The sequence below is a fragment of the Chaetura pelagica genome, unplaced genomic scaffold (assembly GCF_000747805.2).
Source record: "Chaetura pelagica isolate M959 unplaced genomic scaffold, ChaPel_1.0 scaffold40, whole genome shotgun sequence".
NCBI lineage: Eukaryota > Metazoa > Chordata > Aves > Apodiformes > Apodidae > Chaetura > Chaetura pelagica.
The window spans coordinates 2,364,263-2,377,508 of NW_009952160.1; the positions used below are offsets into that span (position 1 = coordinate 2,364,263).

General features: G+C 38.3%; 1 protein-coding gene across 1 annotated transcript in view; it reads right to left on the bottom strand.

Annotated features, from left to right (window-relative positions):
• FBXL17 (F-box and leucine-rich repeat protein 17) overlaps positions 1-11,796 on the bottom strand; it is a gene marked incomplete at its 5' end in the record, with an annotated part of 157,788 nt that extends 145,992 nt beyond the window's left edge. The window contains 3 exons of the mRNA XM_010007214.1: positions 8,240-8,371; positions 9,137-9,394; positions 11,665-11,796. Coding sequence (XP_010005516.1) covers positions 8,240-8,371; positions 9,137-9,394; positions 11,665-11,796 — 522 coding nt within the window. The remainder of the gene's footprint in view (positions 1-8,239; positions 8,372-9,136; positions 9,395-11,664) is intronic.
• Between the last annotated feature and the right edge of the window lie 1,450 nt (positions 11,797-13,246).

Consider the following 13,246-nt stretch of genomic DNA (forward strand, 5'->3'; position numbering starts at 1 on the left):
CGCCTAAAACCCATTCCCCCTTGCCCTTTCACTGCAAGCCACTGTAAAAAGCCCCTCCTCAGCTTTCCTGTAGGCCCCATTCAGGTACTGGAAGGCCACTATGAGGCCCCCTTGGAGCCTTCTCTTTTTCAGACTGAACAACCCCAGCTCCCTCAGCCTGTCCTCATAAGAGAGACGCTCCAGCCCTCGGATCATTTTCACGGACCTTCTCTGGACACAGTCCAACAGGGCAACATCTTACTTGTGTTGGGGGCATCAGAGCTGGATGTGGTATTCTAGGTGAGGTCTCACCAGGGCAGAGTAGAGGGGAAGAATCACCTATCTACTGGCCACACAGCCCAGGATGGAGCTGACCTTCTGGGCTGCAACCGCACATTGGTGGCTCATGTCCAGCTTTTGATCCACTAGTACCCCCAGGTCCTTTTCCACAGGGGGTTTTCTGGTGCAATGTCTTTGTTCGGGTTTGTGTTGATGGCTGGACTCTGTGATCTCACATGTCCTTTCCAACCATGATAACTCTGTGATAAATGAATGGTAACAAGAAAAGTACTTTAAAAAAAACACAAGGAAAAAAAGACCCAACCAAAAAGCCTCTATGACACACAGCAAATGCATCACCTTTGAAAAGACAGTGTGAGCTACTACTTAATCCAGAGTCACATCTCTGGCCCTCTTGAAAATCACTTATGGGACTTCTGCAGCCAGAGCTTTAGGTGGATAGCAGGTAAGCAAGCCAACAGAGATGAGGTATGAGATTTATGCAAATGTTAACAAGACTCCTTACCATAGGTTAGATACCTCTTTCAGCCTCCTGATTCATGGTGTAATTTGATCTTTCTGAATATCATGCAAATGTAGTGCTTACAATGAAATAATTCCACCCTTTAAATACTCTACTTCATACAGCAAGGCCAGCTGTATGAGGTTTTTTAAGGTCAAGTGACAGGTCCTGCATTTCAGTCACAACAACCCCAAGCAATGCTACAAGCTCCAGGGAAGAGTGTCTGGAGAGCTGTCCAGCAGAAAAGAACCTGGGGGTGCTGGTTGACAGGTGGCTTAACATGAGCCGGCAGTGTGCCCAGGTGGCCAAGATGACAACAGCATCCTGGCCTGCATCAGGAACAGCACGGCCAGCAGAAAAAGGGAAATGATCACACCCCTGTACTCAATCAGCACTGGTGAGGCTGCATCTGTAGTACTGTGTTCAGTTCAGTTCACTGTAAGAAGGACACTGAGGGGCTGGAGAATGTCCAGAGGAGAGGTCCTAAGCTGGTGAAGGGTCTAGGAAACAAGTTATATGAAGAACAGCTGAGGGAACTGGGGATGTTTAGTTTGGAGAAAAGGATGCTAAGGGGACACCACACTGCCCTATACAACTAAGTGAAAGGAGGTTGTAGTGAGGTGGATGTTGGCTTCTTCTCCTAAGTAAATAACAACAGGACCAGAGGAAATAATCTGAAGTTGCAGCAAGGGAGGTTCAGACAGGATATTAGGAAGAATTTCTCTACTGAAGGAGTAGGCACTGGAACAGCCTGCCCATGGAGGTGGTTGAATCACCATCCTTGAAGATGTTCAAGAAACACGTATATGTGGCACTTCACGGCACACTCAAGGTTGTTTGCAGTTTTTTGGGGAGTGCTTTTTGGTGGGGGGTGTGTGTGTCTATTTTCTGGGTTGTGTTTTGCTTTGGGCTTTTGTGTTTGGTGTTTTGTTGTTGATGGCTAGATTCGGTGATCTTTAATAGTCCTTTGTAATCATGATGATTCTTTGATTTTGTGATTCTGTAATTTGCTGTAGCAAAAAGAAGACCTGTTACCACTACACAGTCAACAACGCCACCTAAGGGTGAGGATAAATTACTGCATTTCTTGCCGGACTACAGAAAAGTGTGAAATCTGCATAAAGGTTCAAGCATGTCCTGGTTTGAGCCAGGATGAAGCTACTTTTCCTTTTACTGATTTTTTTTTTTTTCCTTCAGTAAGCCTTCTTTTAACTAGCAAAGTGTTCTAATAACAGTGGAATGTTTTTCTAAGTGCTGCATCTTCAACCTCACATCAGACACTACCAGGAGATCTATGACCCCCCCCATAGGAGGCTGAGTTAGACAGCAAAACTGGCCAGAGATACTCCATTCCATACATCTACGTAAGCTCAGAGGAAGGTCAGATCACACAAGACAACTTCCTTCCTGTTTCTTCTGCCCTTCTGTTCCATCCATGGCCGGCGTCCGGGGAGGACTCCGACCATCCATCACCATCAACCCCCAGGCCCGAGCTCTCCTGACCCTCATCACTCTCCGCTTTCTTCAGCAGCAGCTCTGGGATTTCTCAGGACTGTTCCCAGCTCAGGAGATGCTGTGGGAGTTGCTGGGGGTGGGGGGAGGCAAGAGGTTTTTGCACATATATACAATTAAATACAAATGTGTTCAGATATTTTCTTATATCGTTAGTGTTTAATTAAAGCTGTGTAGTTTAGTTTTCAATCCAGCAAAGTCCCTCTCTTTTTCACTCTCTCTCCCTCCCTACCTGGGTGGGAGGGGAACAGGATTGAGAGCATTGTTGTCCAACCTGAGCCAAACTATTTCTTATCGTCTTGTAGGGAACTGCAAGAAGTGGAAAGCTGGAGTCCTACCGGACTAGTCGCACAAGCAGCTGAAAGAGAAGACCTGGCTAACAGAAAGCTTTTGAGCAGATTAAAGAAGAGATTGTGCAGGCAATGGCCCTGGGACCAGTTTAAACAGGGCCAGCCATCAAGAATGTGCTCTACACCGCAACAGAGCACAACATTCCTAACCGGAGTCTCTGGCAGAAAGCACCAGGGGAGACTTGAGGTCGACCCTTGGGATTCTGGAGCCAGAGCTAGAGGTTCTGAGACCAACTGCACAACAACTGAGGAGATACTTGCAGCATATGAAGGATTTAGAGCCGCTTCGGAAGTGATCAGCACTGAAATGCAGCTCCTCCTGGCACCCAGATTGCGAGTGCTGAGATTCATGTTCTAGAGCAACCTTCCTCCTGTCCATCATGCCAGTGATGTGACTTGGAGTAAATGGACTGCCTTAATCACCCAGCGAGATCAAGTAGGAAGGCCTAATCATCCAGGTATTGTTGAAGCAATTACGAACTGGCCAGAAGGCACACATTTTGGAATGCCACCACAAGTGGTGAGATGGGCTCAAGAAGCTCCACCATATGATCATCTGCCAGAGACTGAGGAACAATTTGCTCTTTTCACCAACGGCAGAAAAAAAATAAAATAAACAGCTGTTGCACTGGCCAGGAATCGAACCCGGGCCTCCCACACATGGGCTGCTGTAAAAGGAAAAGTAGCTTCATCCTGGCTCAAACCAGGACAAAGTGCCTTTACAGAAAATGTATATTTATACACCAGTACACTACCTTCAGCTTTTTCCTTCTATTATCAAAGTCAGCATCAATGTTTTACTCTTAAGAACTGTATTACAGAAACTGCTCAAGTCAAAATGTCAGACTTCAAAATGGCAACAACAAAAAAAAAACATAACTGAGAAATAAAGTTGTATCAGTTAAATTTATGAATAAATGATTGAACCATTTTATTTTGTTGTAAAGTAAAGTCAATGTTTCAGATGGGAAGCTTACTGAATAATGTAACTTGCCAATGTAGCTTTTAATACTGAACAGATGTTACAAACAGTTGTTATGAAAGAATGTTTTTCCAGATTCAGCTTAGTTTCTATATAGTTATTCAATGCCTTTTAAAGCACTGAGCATTATTTTTACTGTACATTAGTACCTTTGATGTACGTGTACTGTGTTTGCCAAACTAAAATACATTAAAAACGTTGCCATTACTAATGAACGCTACAAACAATGTAATCTGTAAGGAGTTTTGGTTTAGAAAGCTCTAATTCAATACTTGACAGAAGATGAATCATCATTGTCTAAAGCTGTGATGTACAGTACAGAAATCAATCTCAGTAATGGCATCACCCTTAATATGTATGAATATGTTTAGCAAGTAAATAGTCCTACACGTGCATTCTGTGTCTACAAAGAAAACCATCAACTCTCTCCTGAAGAAGTAGCTCTTAATTTATAAAAATAATAATTGAGGGGGGAAAGTGTGACACAACGATAGTTCTTTTCAAAATTTCAAGAGAGTAAAATAAACTAGTCAGAAAATATTTTGGGAAACTATTTTTCTCCAAAATCTCCTTTGTGTACTTGCTACTCGTGAAAAATAAATTACCATATATCCAAACTTCAGTAGTTCATATCATCATACGATGTGCAGTTTTACGTGACTCATAATACTGACATTTCTTCTCAATTTGTCTGGACTAAGAGCAAAGTACTTTCTCCTCTTCATGTTTACCTTGTGTCATGCATAGTGCTGAAATAAATGTCTTGTAGCTAAACTTCTTTCTAAAGTTGGGGGGGAATCTCAGTAAAACTTGTAAAGATAAATTTATCAAAGTACACTACGCTGTGATTATTCAGAAAACAGTTAATTTTGTCCTATAGGTTTTTACAGTATGTTGATTCCAGCCAATGCTTTAAAATATGTCAAGTATTCAACTGTATTACATAAAACTGAAAAGTTTTAGTCCATGTTAGTTCTTTATTATTGAAACTAAAGTCTATTTTTCACCTTTAAGTATTATAGTTTCTATCAAACGCAGCATCACAGTCAACATCATTTTCTACACTGTGTTATATGCTACAAACAGTAAAAGAGGCCAGAATACTAATAGAATACTCATCTTTAAAAACACAATTAAATAATCATCTGTAAAATATTTACTATAAAAGTGTTCTCATGTATTAAGCATGAAAAAAAATAGTCAAACACAATGGCAATTACACCAACATTTTGTTATCTTGAAATGTCCTCCACTAACAGTAGCCACTGCTCCTGGACAGAGTTAAAACAAACAAGGAACTAGAAACATTTAGACCATCTTCATGAATGTACCTGGGAACCATCAGATAAATTAGTGTCTCTGAGCCATCTAGTTCCCAAGGCTGTTTTATTGGAAAGGGAGGAATACTGCCATTTCCAACTGCAGTGGCTTAGTTGCACTAATATTTCCAGTCTACCTCTAAAGAAGCTTGAAAAGAGAAAAGAGCAGAAAGAAAGAAAGGACAGACGTAGGAATGCTGTGATCCTGTTATAGTATCTAAAACTCCATCTCCTTTCATTTTCAGAACCTCTTCATCCACATCTGATTCACTGTTAAAACACATACTGGGTGGAATAGGGAGGTACACATATGTGACTCTCACATGCAAAATTTCAGCAACCATTGTATTATAGTTTTACCTATTAAGTCACTCAGCTAAGGAAAGGAAAAATACATTGGTGTGCAAAATAATGCAGCTCTCAAATCTAGATCTACTCTATTCGTAATGAGGAAACAGAGTTTACATGCTGCTTACACAAAATTGCTTCCTGGGGGAAATCCCTTGGGTGCACAGTAGACACAAAACTTAATTCTACACTTCTCTATGAAAAAGTCAGAAAACCTTTAATACATTTCAGGGCCCCATTCTTCTAGGGAAGGCTGCAATGAAGAGAGTGAATTTTCCTTGACAATTCAGGTTAAGTGCAGCTCCACGCCATGTCTCAGTAAGAGTACTGTATGTTTTGTGTACAGCAGTTCTCTTGATTTTTCAACTGAAACTATGTACTATCTGGGGTGGAAAGGACAAAAAATAGGTTGGTAGAAAGTGAACAATGAAATCAACCAATTCATCTTCCACTAGCTTCATTCACATTCATATGAGGGAAACATGAAAGTTATACCATTCAATTCCAGCCATGACCAAAAAAACAGGAAATCCAACTAAACCATACCAAGAAGCTAGGAAATTTCCTAGTTTAGTCTGGAGAGAGTTTTCTTCCATTTACCATTTACACTGAATTTCTGCGAGACTGTTTGATTGTATCCGACTACTTGGAAACAGACAAGGAAAGACTGATTAATATACTGGCACACCTCATAAGACAAACAATTCTTTTTTTTTTTTGATACTAGGTTCCTAATTCAGCCAGTATGCTTCAGAAAAGAGGTTTTGCATACAATTATTCTTCCATTCAAAGGACAGAAGAAAAACAAACATTTTTAAGAGACAATCATACACAGTTTTGGAACTATAACCTAGTATTAAATTAGCCTTGTAATGTTAAGTTGTTCCTCACACATCCCTTGCACCCATTTACTATTTGTAGCTTCCACTTATTATCATGACATAATCAACATTTCAAAGAAAAGAAAGGGTCTGTTTTTCTGTGAAATGCCTAGTATATTAAACAATCAGAACATAAATTCTTATCTCTGTTTCTGCTCAGCAGTCTGCTAATGGAGTTACTTAGCAACAGATGAAGCAACTGAATTGTGTTGCCTGATCCACATTTCACCACAAAGTAACACAAAGCCATTATTTTGCTGTTGACTGCCTCTGTAGAGATGCATTTTTGAAGGATAAAACCCATTAATCTGAGACTAGCCTACATTAAAACCCAGCCATCACATACTACATATAATGGACTATGCATTTTGAAACTACTAGAAATTGCCTGGAAGAGTCACATGATTTTGAGCATCTATGAAAAAGGAAAAAAACCCAAGAAAATAAAAACACAAACAGACTTGATTTACAGATTTAGACAGAAATGACAGTAGCCATTTAAAAAGGAGGGGAGTGGGGCATGAAGGAGTAGTCTTCTTTAGCTAAGTGACAAACTGTAAACTTCAAACACAGAAAACAAACTCTCGTATGTCAACTACACTTTTCTTGTCACAGAGTATTTTGATTTCAGAGAATGAATATTTACTTATTTCAAAAACACACATTTCCCCAAACCACCTTCTTTACCAAAAAAGTAGGAACATACGTCACAGCAAATATTAAGATATTATTTTAGAAGTCAGTCTTAAATCAAAAGTAACTCACAAAAGTTGAAAAATAAAACAGTGGATTATCATTTGTAACCAACCATTACTCCCTTTCCAACTAACTCTAGGACATTAAGAAATTCCTTTAAATTTTTAATTGACTTTGGAAAATGAAAAATTTTAAAACTGCATAAGAACATCTTACAAATTGCCTTCATCCATCACACAAAATTACAGTACCAGCAAGTTCTGAATTACTTTTGCCCCTAGCAAGGGGAAACCACATCAGCTTCTATAGCTTTGTCACCTAATGGAATAAATCTTAAAAGGATGAATTTTAATGGTATTAAAGATTTTGTTTTGACACGGGATAACAGGACACAAGCTTTGTTCTGCATTTGAACTATGCTGAGATCTCACATTTGGCCAGTAACTCCTATTTCTCAACATCCTACAATTCTGATTAAAACCAATAAATGCGTTTTGATTTTTCAAAATAGAAACCATTCTGAAATGAACCACTTTGGGCTTTAGGATCTGTTTGTCTATTTGAAGCCAAGTATCAAACTAATCTGAAGCCAAATATCAAATGAATTTTAAGCCAAATATCAACTGACCAACTACAAGGTATGCTGTTTTCTGACAAATGCAATCTGTTTGTTCTAGTTCAGCAGTTATCAAACTAAAGGTTACAACTATGACATTAGCTGATAAATAAGAATTCAAATGCATGCAATATTCTCTACTTGCTTGCAAGAGAAAAATAATAAATAAGAGAAATATATAAAGCCAGTGCTCTACTATACCGTTTAGTAAATACTGGCTTTCAATATCAGAAACACTAATTTCAGAGAGTGCTTATAATTAGGACACAAGCATTTTATTACTCCTTAACAACTTCCTTCTTCTATCTCAGGCACACAACTCTACTGCACCCTGATGAGAAAGTAATACATTTCAAGAAAATATTATCATAGTGTATAGAACCCAACTTCTAAAATTTTTTTTGTTTACGTAACTTTGCACTTTTTACTACAGAAAAATGTACTGGTATAAAAAAAGAAACTTTCCTATGGATTAAGTAATTTCCTACAGAAATCAGACAACTCCCAACAATTACTTCTTGAATGTCATGTCAAAACCAAAAGTTAACGTGTATCTGGAATAGCATTAGCTTAACTACTACTTTTTCTGAGATATCGCTGTAGAACCTAAATTTTCACAGCTAGACATTTGTAAGCAATTCATTGCCAAAAAGCAGTCATTCAGAATAAATTTTTAAACAGACCCAAAACAAGAGAAAACTGTGACAAGCTGTGAGAAAGAAAATAAAAACAAAAAAAATCAACATGTACTTACTAATTTGTTTTCTTGCATGTATATTCTTTGCAACTTCAGACAGCCTTTAGCTATAATGATCATTCCTTCATCTGAGATCTTGTAACATTGGCCAAAATGAATGTCTTTTAATTCTCTGCATTTTGAACCCAGCTGCAATTAATGAAATCAAAACAAGTATTAAAAAACAAATGAAAAAAGCTGTCAGGATTTGAATAAACTAGAGTGTTGGGAGTTGAGATTTCGTTCTGCATCTCCATCTCCCACCCTCCTAAAAGATAACTGTCTTTACACATTTTATAAGTAGTGTACACAAAAAAGAAATATTTTAAGTACATACATGACAAAATTAAATTGCTAACTGCAGTCAACTAAATGGAACTAAGAGCAGCACACAGGAATGGAGTTATTTATTGGGCACATATGTAAGTAGCTCACAATGCCTGTAAGCTAGACCACTGACAGCATACTTCATTTAATGTAACTACTACACAGCTTATCCTAAATGCTCCTCTGACATGAGGGACAATTGATGAAACCTTCCTACATGCCTCAAAGATCTCCATCACATTTGGCTTTCATGGTACAAAAAAAAGAATGACTTAAGAGTCACTTACAGCAACTAAGCACAAGAAAACTCAGTCAGCCAGAGGTGACGTGCAGGATGTCACAATGGAGTTTTAATTATTAAATGGATAATCTATTCTCTGGATATGTATTGAAAAGTATGTACAGTCTCTAGAGAACAGCACTTAACTGCACCAAGAAAACACAGGCATAAACCAGTTTTTACATCAGATGAAATCTGATTTTAATTATATCCTAGAAGAGGACATCTTCTTCCATGTCACTTTTTGCACTTGGTAAAAAGTTGAAGATAGAGAATTTACAAAAGAAATTTGTGGAATGGATGGTTACCTGCTTGAGGCTTTCATCGGTGAGTCTGTCTTGATTGCCTACATGCACTTTCTGAAGATGAGGACACTGAGAGGCAACTGCAATAATAGAGGTGTCAGAAAGCTGCTTACACCTGTAGGCAGTATACCTTAGGAGTCCAGGACATTTAATGGCTAATATGCATACTCCTTTATCAGATACATTGCGACAATCAGAAATATTGATTTCAGTAATATTCTGGCTTCTTGATGCTAACTTTTCCAACAGCTCATCAGTGACCTGTAAAGAAAATCCAAATATTCAAATTAAACCTTTTTCATAAGCATTTTTAATTTCCTTAGCACAGTAAGGTATTCCATAAATTTCCATAAGCTTTTAGGAGAAGATTTATTTTTCAAGGTAACACCATATTGATATGATCAGTTTTACAGTTACCTTTAAAGAATTCTGCCCCAACATATGGAGAGAATAACAGTTAATAGTCCTATTCATCTTTTAAACAAAGAACACTCCAGGTTTTAGAAGAAAAGGATTTGCTTGCCCTTCTAGAGCAGCAGTCTACTTACATACCTAAGGTAGCATTTATAGAGAAGTAAAGAGTTTGTGTCTCTGAAATGCTACAGGCTTCTACTTAGGCTTTGGTAATCATCCAAAACCACCAGAAAAATACGACAGTAACGGAGGTTAAAATGGGCTTCTTTACAATGTAAAACAATCGGGCAGTGAACAAAAAGGACGAGAAGGAGAGAACACTGTAACAGGAAAAAAAGCTAAATAAAAACTACAAGTTTCCTCCTTTTATTTGCTCAGTTTTAAACCAAGAATGCTCGCACACTTAAAATGATCATTACACCAGATATGTATACTAGTTTCCCAGAGCTTCTGTGAAGAAAAAAGATCCTATCGACTTAGCACCTGTACACACTGAAGTCAGATAACATGCCAATAATTCTAAGATAAACCAGTCCTACAAAGCAAAAGAAACAAGATATTCTTCATACTCAAGCTTATCAGTTAAAACAAACAAAACTAAAGGAGGTGATGCACAATGCATAGAACTCTCAAAGTTTAGTTCCAAAAACCTGAGGTGACATATGACTAAAGTTTTTCTAACAAAACCAATCAGGAATACTTATTCACCATTTAGCAATGAGATTTAGCTTTAAGCCTGCAGATGGCAAGAAAACCAAAACCTTGTAAGTTTTTCTCTGACAAATACCCTGCTACATTCAATCTGTTTTCCATTAGTAGCAAGTTTAATATTTTTCTTTATATTTCAACACAGAGCTGTTAGCTAGAAAATGTGACATTTTGAAAAAAAAATCAAAATGAAAAACCACAAACAATACATAAATGAAACAAAACTCCTCTTCCCCTAAAGCCCAAAACAATAACAAAAAAACCCAACTAAAACACCAAACCCTCACCATACACAGAGAAGGATAACATTTGTGCTTAATATTGGTTTAGGAACTTAATAAAAAACTGGCAAGATAGGTTTCTTAGGCCAATGCCACAACTAATAAACATTAGTGAGATCCCAATATACATAATAGGCAAAAGCACTAAAAACTCCGTATTAGCAGTAAGGCTATACCTTGACAAACAGTACCCACAGAGCAAAAAGATGGACCACTGTCTGAGTGTGTCTGTTTTTTCGCAGGTGACTCCAAAGCAATCTGCTTTGTAACTTCCCACAGTGGTTCAGAAATACATTAACTAGTAACTCTAAGAGGAAAAGAGCTTGCATATTTTCTTATTAATTGATGATATAAAAAAATATTTCATGTACATTCATTATGTAGATGAGTTCTTGCTGCTGCTTCTTCAAATGAGATCCTCCAGTCTTTATGGTTCTCCTACACCCAACATTTTCATGAAGCTCATGAAAATGTTTTATCAGCCTCTGTAAGTGTCTAAGTAACAAGACACCTAAAAGAGAGGCCAAAAAACATGATCATCCTTAAAAAACGCTTTCCAAGGAGGAAGGTTACTATGAACAATCTAAGGCTAGGCTCTGTAAGAATCTCACTAAATGAAATCCATAAACCCCAGACATATTTAATTCTAGGATCGGATAAAGGCCTAAAAAGACAGTCTGTCTTCTGATCAGTAGGTGCCACAATAGTTGAAGAAAAATTAAAGAAATTTGGTTAACACAAAGAACAAGCACCAGTTAGGTGACCATTCTTCAAACTAAAGCATTCTCAGAAAAACTCAAGTATGTCTTTCAATTCACATAAGGAGCTGAGAGTTCTTATGAAAGGAACAACCACAACTTGATGGGAGACCTGAGACAGGTAACTTGCAATTACTTTACACCAGCACTTATCCTCAGACTGTTTTAATAAGTATCTCAGTCAAAACAGGCTACATTCAAATGAGTTAATCTAAGGATCCAGCCATTTTTGGCCTCTAGTAGAAAAATCCCTGAAAGCACAGACATCACTAAAGTGATGGGTTTCTTTTGTTTACCTTTGATCAAGAGTCAAACGCAGAGAACAAATTTTGAGTCATCAAAACAGTTTTTCTACAGTGATACTTCATACCTGCTGACGACTACTGAGATCCAGTTGCTTCCAAAACTGAAAATCTAAACAGAGGTCACGCCAATATTTACAGACTAGTGATGCTGAAAGGCAACGCTCGTTCATGGATAAATTGGAAAGTATCTGTAAAGAAAGGGAAAAAAAATATTATCTGTAAGAGGTTATCATATTTCACATAGAGAAATATACTACTACTAAACTGGCCTGTAAGAGACAAAAAAAACCTAAGTAGGCATTGCAACACGCAGCTCTAGAACTTGCCCACAACTTGATTAGTCGAGAATAGTAACCGAAAAAAAAAAGTGTATCGCACAATAGCTTAGAGTAAGTCACTTTAGTACAACCAACAACAGAATGCATCCTATGTAAGCCCTCATTTCATAGAGAAAATTTCAAATGTGCTTCTGAGATGGCATACCTAAAGAACCACAAATACAAACATTAGTTTAGCGTCATTTCCAAGCTATTTAAAAGGTGTTTTCATTTATGTTCTGATTCAGATAGAAAAATCTTTTCTTTTTAATTCCATTACAAAATAAAAAGAATTACATGAAGGTAGGTACTAAAACATCATACCTTTCAGATACAGTCAGTTCTTTAATGTCAAGCTCTTGCTTTGAAATACGTGTTCATCCAAACTCATTAAAGACCAAAAGGGGAAAAAAATACAAAAATGCGATGCCCAGGACACCAAAAGTTAATTAACAGATACACTTGGCTTTCAGTCTGACCAGACTCAATTCTAATAGTACAATTTCATGTCCGTGATAGACATAATAGTTGTTAGCTAAGAAATGCTTCTCCTAGGTCTAGGACTTTTCAGTTTCCCCATGCTCTGTCAGCAAGCAGGTGCACAAGAAGTGCACACCAGAAGACCAGGAGCCTGCCATCTTCAACAGAAGCTGCAACTCCACAAGTAAGAGCAGTTAACAGCTTGCCTGGAGACAGAGAAGGAATCCAGTGAGGTGTGAGGAGATCCCAGACAAAAATCACCATTGGACTAGAAGGTGCGTGCGGAACACGTGAAGAGTGCGTGAGGGGCAGGTGCACAGATGACAAAGGTGTCATTGCCCAGGGATCTCTTTGTTTGGCACCCCATCCACAGACACCCAGCTCCAGCTGTTGGCTTTTTGCTTCCTGGATGTCCCACCTGAACTATTTATTGATTTATTCAATAAAAGATTCAGTGCCTGCAATTCTGCTACAGGAAACTAGGGATGAGCCTGAAGGAGCAGGAGGCGCCCAAAAGCGAGTGAGTGAGTGAGTGAGCAGGCAAAAGGGCACCCACCAGCTCGCTGAAGCCACCTGTCACGGAGGCACTTGTGTCCTAGCACTTAGTCTCCAGTGCTGTGTGTGCAACTCCTTGGATGGTCTATGAACGCTCAGGTCTTCTCTTCTAGACCCTTTCTGTTTTGAAGCAAGTTCAAGCACTCCTAGAACATTCCTGATGAGGATATCCCTCATTGCTAAAAAAAGCATGTATGAGTAAAAATTGCAGCTCCTCACATAACCTCAGGGACAGGAAACCACTTTTGCCAATATTTAAATGTTCTCGCACTGTGAGTAATTTTCCAAGTATCTC